The sequence below is a fragment of the Dysidea avara genome, chromosome 3, assembly GCF_963678975.1.
Source record: "Dysidea avara chromosome 3, odDysAvar1.4, whole genome shotgun sequence".
Classification (NCBI taxonomy): Eukaryota; Metazoa; Porifera; class Demospongiae; order Dictyoceratida; family Dysideidae; genus Dysidea; species Dysidea avara.
Genome location: NC_089274.1, coordinates 16443351 through 16463163, shown reverse-complemented (window position 1 = coordinate 16463163; position 19813 = coordinate 16443351). Strand labels below are relative to the sequence as shown.

Here is a 19813-nt window from a genome sequence, read left to right as displayed (position 1 = left end):
CTTAATCCTTGAACAATTAGCTATTCAGTTACAAGCTTTATAGGTATAAGCTTGGTTTTTAGAAATGCCCCTTATCTGCCTAAGTAGCTATCATAAACGTTCACATCAAAATTTTACATAGCTCCCTTACAACTAGCGTACTGGCACACACACAGCACATGCATCATGCATGCATGTTGTGATACACGGCTTCATATTTTACCTATGGCCCCCGATTCCTAAATAGTTTTATTAATCTCCTTGTATTGGGGCAGCCGGACAGTGCTGTATTTCATTAAGTCAGCGTATATATCACTCTTGTTATAAGGAGTTTCTGTGGCTGAGGATAAGTCAGTGTACCGGAATAATGCAGCCATGCAAATGCAAAACAAGAAATTAATTTGGAGTGATCCTATTATATCATAGTAATCAGCTAAACCAAAAATGGAAAAGAAAAAGTAAAATGATACACTAATACTGCTTGCTTACAATAAATGGGAAAAAAAACAAAAAACGACAAGATTTCATGTGCTGTGTAGCTCATAAGAATGGCTATTGATTACATGGAACCATTTGTGAAAATATACTGATTATTAACTCTGGTAGCATACTGTATATTCGCTAAAGTATCTGCCTTGCAAGGTAAGCAACTCTACTAAGCTGGTAGTATCAAGCAAAATTACATGCACAAGAACCAGTGATGGTAGCATGGCAGTACTCAGATAAAAGTGTGGATATAAAATCAATATAACAATCATAATTTATATATGTTATCTAGATCCATGCACATGTGCAATGTAGACTCAACACAATTCTGGGCCAAAAGTTGGAATTATAATTGTCTAATTTTGTAATGGTATAAGCAACCATATAAAACCTTCAAATTGATGAATGTGGGGATACAGGGTAGGTGACCCTCTTTTATCTCTCCCTAATCCTCAATTGCTTCTTATAAGATCAAGATGCTCTAATAAAACAGTCACTCAAATACTCTAATAGAACAGTCACTATGTGTACGTATTTCAAATGTGTCCCATTTAGCTGCAAGTAAAAAATTCCATTAGGCAAAGTATGCCGATGGCATGCATGCATGGTACTATGATTTGGCTTTGTTTCAGTTGCCACCAATAAAATATGTTTGCAAGAAACAAATGACCACCATTCTGCTAAAGTGCATAATATATTATCAAGAGTCCATAATAAGAGAGCTTATTATGGACTCTTGATATTATGTAGGGCAGTGAGGGCACATTACAGTTAATGCATCGATAAACTACTGCAGTGTGTGGCTACCTATGAGCATATAATACTTGCATCAAGGCCATTATGCAGCTGGTTATCTAGCAGCTAAGCTATCCCGGGTTGTCAACGCACCCATATCAGACATACAGGTAATGGCCCAGCCTACTTAAGGTGTATTCCAATAGTTTAAGTGCACACATCAAGGCTTCAAAATGGCCTCTAACTAATGCATAACTTAAAATAGTTGAAAGCAAAGAACCACATTACTACTAAGTCATAAGGTACATATATTGTTACTGTTACACAGAACTTTACCACTAATAATACCAGTACTAGCGTACTGTTTGATAATGAGCTGAAATTGAATCTCTTCTTCTTGACCTCTGCTTATGTACCATTTTATCAAATGTCTGGCTGTACCATGCCAAAGTTGAAATGTATGCTATATCTTGCTGCATAATATAGTGCTTTTGAAAAACCATTTCAATAATATATAGCTAGCTAAAAGCCATTTCAATTTTGAGTTGAACTTGAAATGTTTCTGCCACACACCTGCAACTAAAGCATTAAGCCATATAGCTAACTTCAGTCAAAATTTTAAGCATCTTTACGGTTAACAAAACTGAATACAGTATTGTGGACTTTTACCTCTCTCTCCAATAATTCTATATTCAAACATACCACTTTAACTGTGGCAGAAAAAAAGAATTTGTGACCTGTGTATTATATCAGGAGTGGATCTAGGATTTCCCAAGGGGGTGGGGGTAGGGCTAGGAGCATATAGTGGGGGCTAAGATTAGTGCATGGCAACTGGTTGATACAACTAGTAGCCAGTGTGCTTCCACGTGCTTTATCTAGGGGGGTCTGGGGGTATGCCCCCATAGGAAAATTATGCTCATAGTTATAATTTTGACTGAACCTTATTGAATAAGCGTAAGCATTGTTAGTCACTTTGCTGGCAGTAGTATAATACCAAAGCTGTCAGAGTATACAGCATAAATGCTACAGTATATATGGCTTGTTGAATTGATCTGGCAGCGCAACTTCCAGAAGCTTCAAGATATATTTAATTCTATTAGCAATAACACTAAAATATGACTTCGTGACCTGCCTGCAGCATGCAATAATAGTGTTGCAGCTGCTTCTCAAAGACTTCTCAATTTATTTTCATCAGGGAAGGGTATATAGTTATTTATGATTGGGAATTTCTGATCCATACTGTGGTTAATGCAAAGCATCCACTTTGGATAGTTGGAATTTAAGGTGATGGTGTACTACTGTCGTTTATATTTTTATTTTATGTACTTTCAAATGCAACATAACAAGTAGAAGGGATATATATATATAGTGGTCACATTTTGTCGTTTTATTTTTTATAAAACTATTTTAGACAGGAAAATTTGGAGCTTGATCCAGTAAGGGTACAACTTTCAAGATGCTGCAGCTCTGGTAACTTAAATTTCACTAGAATGCTTTAGTCACCCAAGGATCAAGTTTGTAACTACAACTGAAACCTCCTATTACACATCTAAAAGAATCAAGTTATTTGCCTTTCAAGAAGAATTGATGTCATGTGATTCATGGTACATAAAAGGTATAGCATTTTAACTTTTAAGACTTCTAAGTTTAATGTTCTTATAGAGTATAGTTGACTGTTCTATTAGAGTGTTTCCATTTATTGTCTGTGGTGAAGTGGTACATCATCTTTAGACGTATAATCCACTTCTACCATTGATAGTAATGTGTTCTGACAGGAGCACAGGTGACTGAGGGGGTGGAGCATAAATTCTTAGCAATATCATATCCAAGAAGCAAGCAGTAGTGATACACAAGGATGGATTTGGGGGGATGCATAGGATGTTGAAGCAATCCCCTCAAAAATTTACTGAGATAGCTAAGAGTAGTGGAAGCTACAGTCTTAAGCAGACATGGGCAGTGAAAAGATGGAAAGAGCAATAGAAGAGCTAATTGCTTCTAGGAGGGGTAAAATTTTACATTTATGTTCTTAGTGAGTCCTATATACACAGTAGTGAATAATTAACATAGATCTTTCTTAAATAAAATGTATATCACTAGGTCCCACTAGATTAATAATTTGACACATTCTTTCTTCATTTCCATGTAGCATTCACGACTATTTTCAATACGCTTTACTACTTCATTTGGTAACTCATGCAACGGTACGGGTTTCTGTTCCCCTGGTTTAGTCTTAATAAAGCCAGATGATTGATTAAGGACGTCAAACCAATTGTCAATCCACATCTTATAAGCAATAGGACACGAGTAAGGTTCCCATGAAGTCATCTTGGGATCAAATGGAATCCCAACTGCCTCACAGTACACCTTCATAGTCTCATCGGGATATGTTTGTAAATCACCTGCATCCACTATGACAGGAGTGGTACCCTTTTTTTCTTTGACAAATTTGTAGAATTTGTACAGCTCATGAAATCCTCCAGTGGGTGGATCCAAATACAAATCATTAAATTGGTGTTTAGACAAAGCCTTGTAGTTGGAGTACAGCGCTCTTTCTGGATCCCGTATTAAGAAGGTGTGTCTGAAATTGGAAAATCTTCCGGTGACCATGTCTTGATACATTGACTCAGGGAGGCAGTATGCAAGCTCCTTGGTAAACATCAGGTCCACATTGGAATAGTCTGCTGTCAGAAGTTTCTTCATTGTCTCGTAAGAAAGATCTTTCACGGAAAGGCCTTCTAAATCAATCTCAGAGTCCTGTATACTCGGATATAAGTCACTGCGACGGTCAGGCCCAAAATATTGAGCGCCACTGAACAGCTCAATGAAATGTTTCGTCTTCTTCAGTGTTGCAATGGAACGATAGAACACACTCGATAAACATCTTGGCGCCGACCAGAGTACAACCCTGTTAATATCAGTATCCATGTTGTGATATTAAAAGTACACACGAAATCGTTTGGTTATTTGTAGTGAGTCGAGCTTCTCTACTTTAATATCGCCACCTTCCATGTAATTAACTAATAGGTCACCTGATAGCCATGTGCTAGAGACTGACCTTTTCCTGTGTTGTGCTATAGTCTCGCGTAGCCAGACCCTTTTCTTTCTTTTGTGTGGAGGCGGTGACGTAGAACATACTATCTTGGACCGGATTGACTTGTTCGGAAAGGGACTCGTTGATATAAAGTCGAGATCAAAGTTGCGTGGGCGCTCTATCGATACCTGAACGCAAGCACATGCGCGATGATGTAGGTATCTATGACGAAATCTACTTACAGCATAGATAATTATCTGTGCTTACAGTAAGAGTAAAAATTAGAGAGAAACTATAATGCACCTATCAATATCATGCCGTATGGTAGGAGAATACAGGACATTTGACAAAGTCTCAGTATTGGGGCTAAGAAGCTTGTCAAAACCCCACTATGTCCCCAGCTATCAAAAAAATTTTCGGTTCAGCAAACTGGGGTGGGGCTGCTAGGGCAAGTGTAGATGTCAAATCCCCACTTGATTCCCCAGTAGGTGTATGGGGACCCCAGGGGTTGGGGCCTGACATTGATAGGTGGATAAGTAAGCTGAGGGTCCACCATCCACTGTAGTCTCACTTGGGGACTAGTTAATAATGGCTGTAGGACTTAAAAATGAGTGCCACGAAAGCATTAAACCTTTTTTTTTATTTTTAACATCATACAAGCCAGAAGTCTTAACAACTATATCTTCATTATAATATGTTATATTATTAATAATAATTATTGCTAATAGACTGATTGCTATAGCTCAGCATGTTGATGATTGGCGGGTGTGCCATCAAAAGTTTGTTGTGATGTCCGATCATTATCATCAGTGTTATCATCAAAGTCAGCCAGTTGATTTGGAGGTGGATCATCAGGTGACGGGAACACAAATGGTTCTGCTACTGGCTTCCACTGCTTGGATTCAAAGTGGGCTGGAAATGGAAAACATCAAAACAATTTTAGGTAACTGACAATTTCTTTTGTGTCTCAACAGTGCTATATAAATATAGATTTACTTGGCCACACTGTCCTATATATGTAGCCCTGGTGCAGATATTATTTGAATCCGTAGTCCTTGATTGCTCTATTAAAGGAGCTAATTGCTTATCGAAGGCAATCCTATAGTATTATGAATAGAGCAAAAGCCATTACTAGATCCTGTGTCTGGAGGCCATGCATCTACTGCTTCCCTTTTAGTGCATGCACATCACCAGGGGCATACCAAGGGGGGTTTCCAGGGGTTTCAGGAAACCCCTTTTGGATTTTATACACTACTTGAAACATTAGGAAATTGAAACTTCATATTTCCAGAATCTGGAATCTATCATGGAACAGGACACATTTTAAACTTTTACCTTTAATAGTTAAACAATAGTTTCTCACATGATAGCAACACTGATAGCATTCTTCTGAAGTATGATTTTGGTGAAAAGATCGAGATACTCTAATAAAGCAGTCAGGCAATCTAATATAACAGTCACTTAGCTACAGTGGAAATCCCTTTCAATATTTCTGCGTATGCCCCTGATTACAGTGAAATATACTAGAACTACTACGTATGAAGTAAGTAAGTGCATACCTTACTTTGTGTTGTAAAATAATTTTCACATACCGAAAATTTCTTACATGAAAATTTTTACATTAGATCAAACTACTCTAATATAGCAGTCATTCACGTAAATCATACAAAAATACTTTTACATAAAAATTTTATCACGAAAAATTTTTTGCAGCGAATTACAGTATATAATTATAACAACATATTTGATTCACTTATGTTGTCAAATACTGGCTGCACCAATTTTGGCAATTGGATAATAGAAGCCACACCATTCAAACGGGTACACCCGTAAAATAGTGCTGAAAGAAGCATTTATACATTTGGCCTAGTACACTCAGCATATTCATATGCTGGAAAAAATATGTCAATTTACTAAAAATATGCCAGAAATAACTGTTTCAAGTGTATTATACTGCAATATCATTTAGTGCTTATTGCTTATATGTGACATAATATTTTCAAATGGTACATGTGATGTGAATACTCTGTAAGACAATGGGACCTTGATTAACGAACAAAGTTCCTATTGAGTGTTTGATACCTTGTGAACTCTTAAATTAATAAAAATTTAACATCTAACCTTTATTGTTCTATGTTCACTGTTGCTGCATCCTAAATTAATTTCTTTTTAACTCTAATTGTTTGGTAATTTGGCCACCTTTTTTGCTCTATATACACTGACTATACATTGACTATTAAAAAAGGCGGCCAAATTAAGTTTTGGGTCAGTTTTCTGTAGATGACCCAACAGAATAAACCTTTTCCATAATGACATCACTACTAAAAATGGTTACCTCTATTGGGGTACTCTAATATTTTCAAGTGTTACTCTAATATTTTCTGAGAAAAAGATGTCAAGCTACCAATAACAGGTATGGGCATGTGGGTTTTGCTGGTATTGTAAGTTAAGTAGAAATAGCATTCCTTTATTTTCATAACTGATAACTTCAATATCATTTTTATTAACAGCTAAAAGACCCATAGGAAAATTTGAAGAGTCCTCCCAAATAGAGAATCGATTTGACACCACTACGGAAAAGGCTTATTGATCATGCAGCAGTTATGATCAATCTCCAAGTTTACAACTGTGTAACAGGTAAAACGAAGAGCCACTTTAATTTGTCCACTGAGGCTGTATGCTATTTTTAGCATGTTTTTCCCAATGTCTATCTGGAATTAAGCCAATACTGCTTTGACTGTTGTTGCTCACCAGCAAGCAAGGCAGTTTATCCAAACAGTAGAAGGAAACGGAGTATTATAATTTGTTCTATACTGAAAGAGTAAATGAAAAGATCGGCTCAGTATGTAAATAAATGACTTGACTTTCATTTATTTGAACATTTAATTTAGTACTCACCTACTGGAGTTAATTTTCCATTTTCAAACAGATTTATAAAAGTTTCCAATTCTTTTGGTGAAAGATGTTCACCACACTGGTTGCCATGGTAAACAACTCCAGCTGAAAAATCAAACACCAACAAGACAGGTGGTTGACTACATGTTGACAAGTATCTTTCTACGATCCCTCCATATCTGTCACTACAACTCTTAATAAAGACCACCAGTAACCATGACAACAACTTACTAGTTCATCCATGTCACTAGAGGATAATGGCTTGCTGCTAATTCTACAAGAGGATGGAAATTAGTTTCTTCATTGACAACTAAGACAAGAAGTGGTTTCTTGACTGAAAAATAATATGGTAGAGTTTCTGGAGTGAGTTCATTAGCACTCAAAAGTGTTGTCTCCAATTGTTCAGGATCAGCAACAAGTTGGGGACCCCGACCGTCCACCATAAACACTACAGGCAACTTGGTCACTTCAACTGGCAGGTCCTCTGGTACTTCACTAGTTACTAGTACACCAAATAATCTCCTCCCATGATAGTGAGCAGCCGTAGAAAGAAATTGGTGGTAACCTGTATGAAACATAAACACTGAGCTAAAAATAGATATCTACCTACAAACTCAAACAGTAGCAATGATTGCAGTTTAACGTGATGGCCTAATAAACTATCTTAAATAACCAACTAGTGTTTCTACATGTGGTGAGGAATTTTTTGATAGGTCATGTGAGAAACATGTACGACACAAATACACAATGATTTATATACATACAAGGATGATTTGGTACCAAACCTGAGCAGCCGCCATGATACAAAACCATTTTGGTGACAGAACATATGTTCACTTTAGTTTTCTTTCATGCTCAAGCCTGTAGGATTTAACTATACAAAACCAATGAGAATTACTGTTTGTCTCCACCCTTTTCTCCACACAGCACCAGATCTTATAATTTCTAATCAATGAATGCCACAGAGAACATCAGTCATCCGAACTCCAAACTTTCAATTAACTAAACTCCAAACTGACTGTTCTATTAGAGTAGTGAGTGTTCTATTAGAGTAATCAACAACATCAGAGTTGTGGACTTTTCAGGGCTATCTGGGTTTGGATAACTGACATTGAATTTTATGACAATGACATTTAAACTATATGATACTACTAGCTACCCCTGTAGACATATATCTTACTGGGCGAGACTTCATCAGGAAAAATGCCTACTACACCAGCTAGTCCACTTCTAGTACAGTTAGTGATGAAGTCTTCAACTGATTCACCCTCAGGGTTGAGTTGTTGTACTATTGGGGCAGTATAGTAGGGTAGACTGGCTATGATACTTTTAGCGGACATGTGACCTCTATACCATATGGCCTCTGAACCCCTATAAGTGTGGACAATTATATGTGGCAGCTTGGATCTGTGTGAACATACTTGAATATTAACACAGTTGGGTAGGTAGTGATGTTGTGATTAGCACATACATCTGGCCAGTCAGAACAGGACACCACAGCCACACCTTTTGCAGAAAGCTGATGTTGTAGAGGGACCACATGATGTAGAAAGACCTTAGACTGGACACACCCTACAGCATAACAACAAAAGTGATCAGTCAGTTTATAGCCTATTTGCTCACATTTCTGGTAGAAGGTCACAATAGCAGTTTTGTGTTGACTAATAAATGACCCAATAGTGGTATCTGTCAATTGTGGTGTGTTAGTAATGTTGGCAGCACCTAATCTGTTAGCTAACAATCCCATCTGGTCATCCTCTTCAACTGTTGCAAACTCTGATAGCAACTGCCTAACAAACTCATCCTGCCTAAACTTTGCTTCATCAAATTTCTCCCCATCATCAGATTCAACATCATTTAGTCTGTGATGATATCATGTGTACACCACACGTCATATAGTGTCATAATAAAACACTGTTACTCACTCAATCACTTCAGACAAGAAGTCATTAATGCCCTCCAAGGATTTCTTTGCTCGATATTCTGTCCACGACTTATCAGTGTAATCAAAGAAGGCCACTGAGGGCAAGTGATTTATTAGCAGCCCACCTGGCAGTTGATCTGTTGGGCGACACTCCACAATGACAAAACCAAGATTATCATGAAGACGAGAGGCAACACTTGCTATTGGAGAGAGGAGTTGGGCCAGCTTGTTACAGCCAGTTGATCCTGCAAGACAAAACAGTGAGTGGCCGAGTAAGGTAATCTGGAGCCACACTAACGCTTGCTGCAGAATCCTGCCAAAATGTAATGCTCTGTAACGCCAATAAGATCCTTGAGGGTACGGACATTGTCTAGTGTGATTAAGTCATCTTGCAATGGAATATCTTTAACTTCTGGTTCTGTGAGTAGTGGATAAGTTAGTAGTGAAATTAATGAACTATTCACATGCATGCACACAAGCACGCATTGTACGCATGTACACACACACACACACCATCATATCCTGGTTCCCTTTCAAATCCTCTTTTAGCCACAGACCTCAACAAATCATCCAACAAATCATATTCAAAAGGAACATCCTTTGGACTAGCATGCACTAACTGATCCTAATAGGATTGGTATTAGATCACATGACCACACAAACCACACCCACATAATTCTTGGGCTGAATGATAATATAAGGAAACTCCTCCAATTGTTCAGGCAGTTGAACATCAGATATATTGAGACCATATTTGTCACTATAAAGAACACAAATTACATTATCACTAATACAACAGTCACCTCACAAGTCAGCAGTGACAAAACTAAACTGTCCGATGTTTTTCTTGGCCAGTGACACTATGGTTTCCATGGGAGATGACTCCCGATGGTCTGGGGTCATAAGGACATAGACTACGTTAATGTCACTATCTCTCAACAAGCCGGGAGTATCCGTAGGATGGTACTCATGCTATATAGAGACATGTCACCATAACACATTTGGGTTTGTAACAATGAGACTTTATACACACTGATAAAAGGAATTCATCTAACAAGATATTTTAAATTAGGCGTGTACCCTCAGCCAGCTGAAGGTCAGTTTGGCTGGCTGTGGGCACGTGCCTGGTTTACTGAAATTGTTTTCTGTGTGTGTGTGTGTGTGTGTGTGTGCACGTGTGTGTACCTACCTATGTTTGTCCGTATGCACCCATATAAGCAAAATCATTAAATGGTAAAAGCAGCTTGCATGTATGAAGTAAAAGCGAAATAAAGTCTGTATTAAACTTCCGCACAGGTAAACTTTGTTCTGAGGTGGTTTCTTTTAAGCAGTCTGAAATACGGGTGACTCTTCTCAGACTTTGTGAATTACCTTCCGTTTAAGTTTTACAGGTGCTTAGCAACTGAACAATAGTGCAGGCCTCATAGACTATCAGGAATAGCCTATCCCTTTGAGTTGGAAAGGGGGTGTGACCCTTACATACATGAGCAAAAATTAAGAGCAGCTTTGAGGCTTTGTCAAGAGAATTTGTGGGAAAAAACACGATAGTCAAACTATAAAATAGGTTAGAAGATAATTCTGTGTATAGTACGTTGGTTTGTTTAACAAGCACTTCCTTAGCAGTGCATAGCAACATAATTGAAGAATTAAGAAAATTTCATGAATTATGAAAATACAGTAAATTAATTATGTATTTCTATTGGCTAAATTAATAAAATACATAGTTGGGTTAGTTAGCTCTATGGGCGCCTGGTTTTTAAAAGGGGCACAAAAATTTAGAGAACTAATGAATTAGAGACCTACAGTTCATTGTAATGCATATACCATATATACAAATTTTCAAGGCATGCAATTAAATTTCAGAATTTTACAGTTTTATTTCTGTGGATCTCTTGTGTTTGCTATCTGTTACAGTCTTGATAATTGTTAATTTTCGAGGATGAAAAATTCACAGACACGTAAGCAACCACTAAATCTGCAAAAATTTACAAAACTTGTATGTATACGGTAATCAGGCCAGTAAACAGGGAGCCTGCAGAGAATACATTGGCCTCCACTGTTGCTACAGCTGTCAAATCACATCAAAATGTATAGTGGTTGAAAATTAGACATAACACTTACTAAGATCGGATATCGCAGAGGTGATATGAAATTCAAAATGCTCGTGATTACATCATCATTGTTCTTGTCTCGTCCCATTGGTAGCCACTGTGGCTGGTTTCCAATGGTTACTACGAACCAAATGTGCAGTGAAACAAGTCGCCTTAAAAAGAAATAATAAAATAACAAAACTAAGAAAAAATTAACTGTGTACTTTGGTCTTTTCTTGCTAGGGATGGCATCAGTAGTAAACACTGTGATTAGAGGCCGCTGTAACCTCTTACCAATGGGAGGCAATCCTCCAAGATACTTCAAATACTCTAGAGGATAACACACAAAGAGATGTACAGGTACAAGGCAGTATCCAACTGATCTCCACTTTTCAACTAATTGAATTTTGCAAAAAATTAAGATACTCCAATAGAGCAGTCAGCTACATGTTTCAGAGCTGCTAGAACGGTAGCAAGGTCTTGTATTGCAGATGTACAAATCACAAACTAGGGGCAAGGACTTCTATTTTGTGTAATTGTAGCATACGAGGTGTGCTAAATGTATTTACCAATTAGGTTAATATCCAGCATTTAGGTACACATTTCACTAACTAATATACACCCCACCTTGGTGCTCAGTATCCGTTACCAAGGTAACTAGTGCTCCAGAATTCTTTGCAATAATCTCTACCTGGTCAGTTGTCTCACATGATACATGTAACCCATCAGCTTGTAATCTGTAATGATATGATAATGATTTACTTAGTTATATACTGTAGCTACTAGATTGTGTCAAAAAATCTGCACAGCCGCTATTCCAGGACACCCACTATTTGAAGGCAACATTTATGCACAGACAGTTCTTCAGTATGTCAAACAAACAACTGTTAGTATAGAGTGTGTATTTGTTTACTTGATATTTACAATTGGATCTGTTAATCAGGACACTTGAAATGAGGAAACTTGACACTTGGTAATGGTCCTAAGTATCTCTAAGCACACACGGACCTGGAAAATCAGGACGATTTGGTAAGTCTCAAAAAGTACTTAATACACAGGTTTCACTGAAGTAGCTTAAGAACATTTTACCGCGATGTGCAATAAAATGGAACAGCAGATGAAGGTATGGTCACAAGACACATGGTGTAGAACAACAAATAATAATCTGCATAACATTCTACTTAACCTAAGGATACTCATTACAGCAATCAAAGACTACAGGTTCAAATAGTACAACCAATATTCAAATTTGGCTATAATTTAAGGCATGGCAAGTTAATATGGTAAGTCGGTACAGCAGGCAGTCAGAATTAGACACTGAAACTATGTGGAGCCCAGATTAGTTGTTTCATAGACAAAAATATCAGGGTCAGTAGGTTGGCATATGAATAAAACTATACACAGAAATCAACACAAAATGAGTGCAAAAATAACAGATACAAGTAAGGGTGTGCAGACCTGTAGAAATGATGTTTGTGCTCAGAGTATTAATTTTATAAGCTTGATTTTTAACTAAATTTTCACTCAACAAATAGCTAAATAAGTTGGACGTGGCTTGAATGCACAAGAAATTCCAGATTTGGTGGTCACCCCAGCCCCACACAACTTGTAGTCTACACAGCAGATCCTTCTTCAAAATGATTAGTTGTTTGATGGTCAAAAGTTATAAGTCGGCCCAAAAGGAGTGAAGGAAATAAAAAATACAAATAAAGGGGTGTGGTCTTGATGAGCTTGTTTGCAGCCATAGTAAGAACATACTACATTTTGTAGGTTGAAAGAAATGTGAGACAACTAAGTAAGTCGAGTGTGGCCCACAAGAAGGCTGTCAGAATATTGACAATGAAACAATTGTATGAGAAAAAATCACACAAGCTCTTACTCAAGTAATGCACGTATGAATTGCCTTCCATTTGCTGGTAGGGACTTCAGTGGGAGTAGCTGATCTTTGCTGTCTTTTCTGCAGAACACTGGCTAGGTGGGGCTCAAAATTACAATCCTTGGTGCTAACCTGAGCAAAACTACATGATGTTCTCGTAACAGCTGGCAAATATCTGTGACATCATCAGTGCAGTCAACCTAATTAAAAGGTAATAATATCAAAGCCGCAGTAGAAGCCAGATTTTTTCTTTGAACTAACCGACATACGAATTAAATGATATTAATTTTAATACTTGCCTTGGCAATTTCTACTGATTCGTCCAGATAGCCTACGCCATTTTCTATCCAATTTTCATCCACGAATTCTGCACGGAATATGTGTTAAACGATTGGGTTGCTTTGCCTCTCACCATTTATAGCAGCTTTATCAACAGCGATGTAGCGGTCGTAAGAATCATCCGGCCATGCCAGTAGTTGTGAGGGTGTCACCTCAGACAAACCATCAGTCAATGTAGCAGTGAAGGGAATAAATAGAATTAAGAATTTGACAAAAACTAACGTCGCTTCCCTCATTTGCATTTGCCAAAAGTTGCGTTAAAATAAAAGAGTACGATAGTGACGTCATAGCTTTCTTAGCATTGATTGGTCAGTTGTAGCATAGATTATATGTTCCTTACACGGTAGGGTCTATGGTTGTAGTCCGCAGCAGCCATACTCACTCAATAACAAGCACCCTAATAGAACATTCAACTATTCAAGCATTAGATAATTGATGAATAACTTTTTGGCTAGTCATCACCACAATGCTAGTAAACCATTGCTTCATTCAAGTGTTTGCATCACTGGCCTGTTTGTACTGGTTCATTGTCAGTTTCAACGCATTTTCTATACTACTTTAAAACAAAACCCTCAGTCAAATAAAGTTCAATGCACCACACTATAGACACTATAGGCAGTATGAATTGATAGCTATACCGGCTCTAGTCATACTGAGGCCATGATGGCGTGCACGTTTGCTTCCTGTGCTTGGGTGGAAACTCAAGTTTGTGCAAAGCATCCAGTATACATTGTAGTGCAGCACATCTGCATGCACGCACGCACGCACGCATGCACGCACACACACACATGCACACACAAACATACGTACATGCATGAACTCTTGCCAGTGCTTGGTTACTTGAACCCATATAGTCGCTTGTAGTCTAGGAAATTGCCAAATACGCCACTTGACTTAGAATCTAGCTACCACTCTGCATTTACTCTGTGCTATATAACTACATAGCTATGACAAAAATGCATGGAATGAGCAGCATGAGCATAAGTTATACCATATAAGATAATGGCTTGCATAATGCAGTATACTGTATTATGCAAATAGAGTATACTGTTAGCTATACAAGAGACTTGAACCTGGAAATAAATGTAAATTCATCGATGTAGATGTCTACTTAAAGTACTGAAGTGTTTTAGCTATATGAAGTAAGTGTAGTATGTATGTTCATTTAAAAAATTGAGTCTAGTTTATATAGTTGTTATTATTCACAACAAGGAATCATGTGATCTAGTACTATATAGCTCACAGTGTGTGTGGGTGTATCATCAATAGTCTGCTGATCATAAATTGCAAGTGATATCTAATCATCAAAATCATCAATGGGATCTTCATTAGCTGGAGGTGGTTCGTCATCATGTGATGGGAATGTAAATGGTTCTGCTGCTGGTTTCCACTCTCTGGATTTAAATTCTATGCAATAATAAATTTACTAGTATTCCACCATTGCCATAGTGTGGATGGTGATGTGTGCATAAGTACTTAAAGTTTGAAATAAGCTGGTAACTATGTCATGTGATCAGTTTGACACTTCCCTGTGGGTCCAATACAAGACTGTGTTCAATTACTCCAATACAACATACATGGTGACAAAACACTCATTAATACCGTGATAGTTACTGGATTTCATACATTAGTGAAATTTCCAAATTACTTAATTATTTAAGCATGATTTCAATATCACAACTGCAAAAGCTGTGACATTCACTCACCTATTGGAGCGGATAGTAATCCATTTTTGAATTTGCTTATGAAGCTTTCCACTTCACCTGATGAAAGATGTTCACCACACTTATTGCCATGGTATACAACTCCAGCTGAAAAATCAAACACCAACAAGACAGGTGGTTGACTACATTTTGACAAGTATCTCTCTATGATCCTTCCATATCTGTCACTACAACTCTTAATAAAGACCACCAGTAACCATGACAACAACTTACTAGTTCATCCATGTCACTAGAGGATAATGGCTTGCTGCTAATTCTACAAGAGGATGGAAATTAGTTTCTTCATTGACAACTAAGACAAGAAGTGGTTTCTTGACTGAAAAATAATATGGTAGAGTTTCTGGAGTGAGTTCATTAGCACTCAAAAGTGTTGTCTCTAATTGGTCAGGATCAACAACAAGTTGGGGATCCCGACCGTCCACCATAAACACTACAGGCAACTTGGTCACTTCAACTGGCAGGTCCTCTGGTACTTCATTAGTTATTAGTACACCAAATAATCTCCTCCCATGATAGTGAGCAGCCGTAGAAAGGAATTGGTGGTAATCTGTGATGATTATATCTGTAGCTAGACACACCTCTGATATTACATGATCACTTACTGGGTGAGACTTCATCAGGGAAAATGCCTACTACACCAGCTAGTCCACCTCTAGTACAGTTAGTGATGAAGTCTTCAACTGATTCACCCTCAGTGTTGAGTTGTTGTACTATTGGGACAGTGTAGTAGGGTAGACTGGCTATGATACTTTTAGCGGACATGTGACCTCTATACCATATGGCCTCTGAACCCCTATAAGTGTGGACAATTATATGTGGCAGCTTGGATCTGTGTGAACATACTTGAATATTAACACAGTTGGGTAGGTAGTGATGTTGTGATTAGCACATACATCTGGCCAATCAGAACAGGACACTATAGCCACACCCAAGTTTGCTGAAAGCTGTTGCTGCAGAGGGACCACATGATGTAGGAAGACTTTAGATTGGACACACCCTACAATGAAACAACAGAAATACCAATCAGATTTAGTAGCCCATTAATATTAACTCACATTTCTGGTAGAAGGTCACAATAGCAGTTTTGTGTTGACTAATAAATGACCCAATAGTGGTATCTGTCAATTGTGATGTGTTAGTAATGTCAGCGGCACCTAATCTGTTAGCTAACAATCCCATCTGGTCATCCTCTTCAGCTTGAGCTGGTAACCGTGGAATCACCGGTATGGGTTTGCTGATATTCCTTATTCTACAGTATTGAATGTTTTAACTTTGTTGCTCTATATAACAGTCATATTGTGCACTTATGCAAATATCAATGTAGGGTTTTAGTATTTGATACTGATTATCCACTTACGGGATTTGTTTAGATAAAAAATCTATAATACTTTCCCATGTCATTTTTGTACAATATTTTGTCCATGACTTGTTAGCGTGGTCATAGAAGGCAAGTGCAGGAAGGTAAGTGATCAGTAGCCCATCTGGTTGATAGTCTAATGTCTGACACTTTACTATAACCACATCTAAATTGGGATGGAGCTCAGAAGCTACACTTGCAATTGGTGACAACAGTTCTGATATCTTGTCACAGCTAGTAGATCCTGCAGTACATGAAAAGTAATAACTACAAAAAAAAGCAACGACATACTGCAGAATCCTGCTAAAATATAATAATTGGCTGTCAAGATGGCCTCTTCAAAATCTTGCATACTGTTGTACATGAATAATACATCTTTAATTGGAGGATCTGGTTCTGGTTCTGTATAACAAACACAATAATTATGAACATGACATCTTTGAGCTATAGCTAACAACTCAGTACATGCATTCATACCTGAAGGGTTTATTACATGTGTCAGCCAATCATCTAGCAAATCATAGTAAATGTCAGCATGCACCAACTCATCCTAACAAGGGGGTGGGGCTAGATCAGGTGATTATGTTTCATATGTGCAACTCACATCATTTTTATGTTTTAGGATAAAATAAGGAGACTCCTCCAAATGTGAAGGTAGTTGTATTTGAGATATCTCGGGGCCATATCTATCACTGTAAAGGTCACTATTGACATCATCATTCATGACATATATAATAGCCTCACAAGTCAGCAATGACAAAACAAAATTGTCCAATATATTTCTTGGCCAGTGAAACTACAGTTTCCATGGGAGATGATTTCCGATGGTCTGGGGTCATAAGGACATAGAGTATGTTTATGTCACCATCTCTGAACAAGCTAGGAGTATCTGTAGCATGGTATTCATACTACAAAGAAAAGAAAAATTGTAGGTTTATATATATATATCAAATGTGAATTTAATATTCAATCAAAAGTTACAAATTTCTGATGTATGCTCACCACTACTGGGTATTTTAAAGGTGCCACAAATTTTAAAATAACTATGATGATGTCATCACTGTTTCGTTTCATTGGTAACCACTGCAGTTCATCTCCAATGTTTACCACAAACCAAATGTGCAACAGAATATGTGGACTAATAAAAAAAAAATAGATAGTAGCTATTTATCACTTTCATTGCTCACTTTGTAGGTCTCTTCTTACTAGGGATGACATCAGAACTATACACTGTGACTAAAGGTCGCTGCAACTCTTTACCGATAACAGGTAATCCTCCAAGATACTTTAAGTACTCTACAACATAAGAATCACAGTTAGACTAAGGACAGAAGCATATTTGATTAAGCTCTCATTACAAACATGCTACATCTTAGTGATAAAAAAATCTGATTCTACCTTGGTGTTCAGTATCCGTTACCAAGGTAACTAATGCTCCAGAATTCTTTGCAATAATCTCTACCTGGTCAGTTGTCTCACATGATACATGTAACCCATCAGCTTGTAATCTGTAATAATGGAGATAGGTCTATTGTGATCACATGAGCTTCCTTACTCAAGCACTGCACGCATGAAGTCATTTTCATTTAGTGGATGAGATTTTAGTGGGAGTGACTCTTCCTTGTGATCTTTTCTGCAGAGATAACAGATGGGTGTGGTTTAGTATCAATTATAAGCACTCTAACTTGATCAGAACTACATGATTGGTTTGCACTAACTGACAAATATTTGTGACATCATCACTGCAGTCTACCTATAGAATGTATATATACATGGCACATAAACAGCTATAACTGGCTGGTGTCTATATAGGTGTTCTTGCCTTTCCAACTGCTACTGATTCATCCAGATAGGTTAGAACACTCTCTATCCAAAGTTCTGGACAGAATGGAATATGTAAAAGCACACCTCTTGTAGTATTTGCTTACCATTGATGGCCACTTCATCAATTGCGAGATAGCGATCATAATAGCAGGGCCATTCATTCTGAAGTTGTTCTGGTGCCATCTCAGGTACATCATTTGTCAATTGATTTGGCAAACTATATTATTAATAAAATATTCTGTCAATGTCATGTAACATGTTGATGGAATACTTTAGACAATGCTAAGACAATAACCATGCGCACACACACACACACTCGCATGTGCACACAAAGCCTATGAAGCCTATGAAGCCTACAGCAGCCGTGCAAAGCACAGCTATTGCCGCCTAGCGAACCAGCACTGGGATGCTTGTGCACCACTCAGACGTTTGAGCCTTGTGCAGGCAAATCCAGGGCTACCAACCCACAGGAGAACTGTCCAGGTCTCATGGAGGAGAGAGGTCATGGAACCCAATTGCAAAGTTCCACAATGATCCCAACAGTGCTAAGCAAGACAAGGACAGTTGGGCATTTATTTTCCCAGTAAACACCAGGTACCTATACTGATGTTACAGCTGGGTGGGCTGATTCCCCAGATGACACCAGGCCACCAGGTCCCCAATATACAGCTGGGTAGACTGGAGCAATGTGAGTAAATTTTCTTGCTCAAGGAAAAAACAATAACACCAAATAACTAGGTATCAAACTTAGAATTACCAGGCCAATGCTCTAGCCACTTGGCTATGCTGCCTCACATACACACACACAACCTGGACCTGGATAGCAGACTACCATATAAGGTGATGTCCTTCTGCCTCATGGCAGACTGAGTCGATAAATCTTCATAGTCTTCTAGTTCTAGAGCACTAACACCCACACCCACACACACACACAAACACGTTGAACACACACACACGCACGCACGCACGCACACGCACACACACAGAGCGGCACACACTACAGTAATAACTAATTTAAGATATGTATGTTAATTTAAGAGGTACATACAGTTTGTATGTGCACTGCTTGTATGACTACATTACCTCTGTCTTGCCTTTCCTTGCAAACTTTCACAGTACAAATGTGCAGATATAGTGGTCAACTGAACAACCAGAGCTACCGCTTTGACAAGGAAGAGTGACAGATTCTTCATTGTCATTGATGGTGTGGTCACCCAATAGCCTAAATGATAGGGATAGGTAATAGGCATCTGGAAGACTGGAACCATAGATCATATATACCATATGGGATATTATATTTATATGCTTGAATCCACACGAGTGCCTGATAGGCGTGGCTCAATAGTTTGCTTGCCTTTCTATGAGTATGCACAATCCAGTAGAGCTCTCATCTCACAAGGACCTATCTTGGACCCTATCCTTTGTAGGCACAATCTATACCAAAACCAAACCAGTATCGCTCAGCCAGGCCTTTTTTTTGTTGTTGTTCCGTGGGCGGAAAATCACTGAAAACTCTAATAAAGCAGTCACTTTATTTTTAGGCACGTTTCAAT

At 38.1% G+C, this 19813-nt stretch overlaps 4 protein-coding genes across 5 annotated transcripts; all 4 read right to left on the bottom strand.

The window, feature by feature from the left end:
- Positions 1–3303: 3303 nt before the first annotated feature.
- LOC136248367 (uncharacterized) lies at positions 3304–4125 on the bottom strand. The gene has a single exon (XM_066040151.1). The coding sequence runs from the start codon at positions 4123–4125 to the stop codon at positions 3304–3306; it is 822 nt and encodes a 273-aa protein (XP_065896223.1).
- A 707-nt stretch (positions 4126–4832) lies between these two features.
- On the bottom strand, positions 4833–13635 carry LOC136249713 (uncharacterized). Its single transcript, XM_066041804.1, has 18 exons — positions 13429–13635; positions 13316–13383; positions 13149–13216; positions 13020–13097; positions 11768–11877; positions 11365–11470; positions 11172–11313; positions 9859–10022; positions 9723–9810; positions 9564–9675; positions 9349–9468; positions 9052–9295; positions 8750–8988; positions 8548–8698; positions 8307–8497; positions 7358–7691; positions 7130–7311; positions 4833–5143 (listed from the first exon to the last, which is right to left on the bottom strand). The coding sequence occupies exons 1-18, from the start codon at positions 13595–13597 to the stop codon at positions 4968–4970; spliced, it is 2742 nt and encodes a 913-aa protein (XP_065897876.1). The 5' UTR covers positions 13598–13635; the 3' UTR covers positions 4833–4967.
- An 806-nt stretch (positions 13636–14441) lies between these two features.
- On the bottom strand, positions 14442–17337 carry LOC136249714 (thioredoxin domain-containing protein 16-like). Its single transcript, XM_066041806.1, has 11 exons — positions 17181–17337; positions 17041–17128; positions 16914–16986; positions 16728–16838; positions 16437–16680; positions 16135–16328; positions 15923–16076; positions 15682–15872; positions 15293–15626; positions 15062–15246; positions 14442–14762 (listed from the first exon to the last, which is right to left on the bottom strand). Exons 1-11 carry the CDS (start codon positions 17273–17275, stop codon positions 14653–14655), a joined length of 1779 nt encoding a protein of 592 aa, XP_065897878.1. The 5' UTR covers positions 17276–17337; the 3' UTR covers positions 14442–14652.
- LOC136249716 (uncharacterized) lies at positions 17319–19753 on the bottom strand. Of its 2 annotated transcripts, XM_066041809.1 has the most exons (9): positions 19615–19753; positions 19344–19482; positions 18365–18477; positions 18259–18314; positions 18122–18189; positions 17992–18069; positions 17835–17944; positions 17624–17732; positions 17319–17574 (listed from the first exon to the last, which is right to left on the bottom strand). In XM_066041809.1, exons 2-9 carry the CDS (start codon positions 19457–19459, stop codon positions 17403–17405), a joined length of 822 nt encoding a protein of 273 aa, XP_065897881.1. In that variant the 5' UTR covers positions 19460–19482; positions 19615–19753; the 3' UTR covers positions 17319–17402. The 2 variants fall into 2 exon arrangements, with proteins under 2 accessions (XP_065897881.1, XP_065897880.1); XM_066041808.1 differs by lacking the exon at positions 19615–19753 and having other exon boundaries at positions 19344–19541.
- Between the last annotated feature and the right edge of the window lie 60 nt (positions 19754–19813).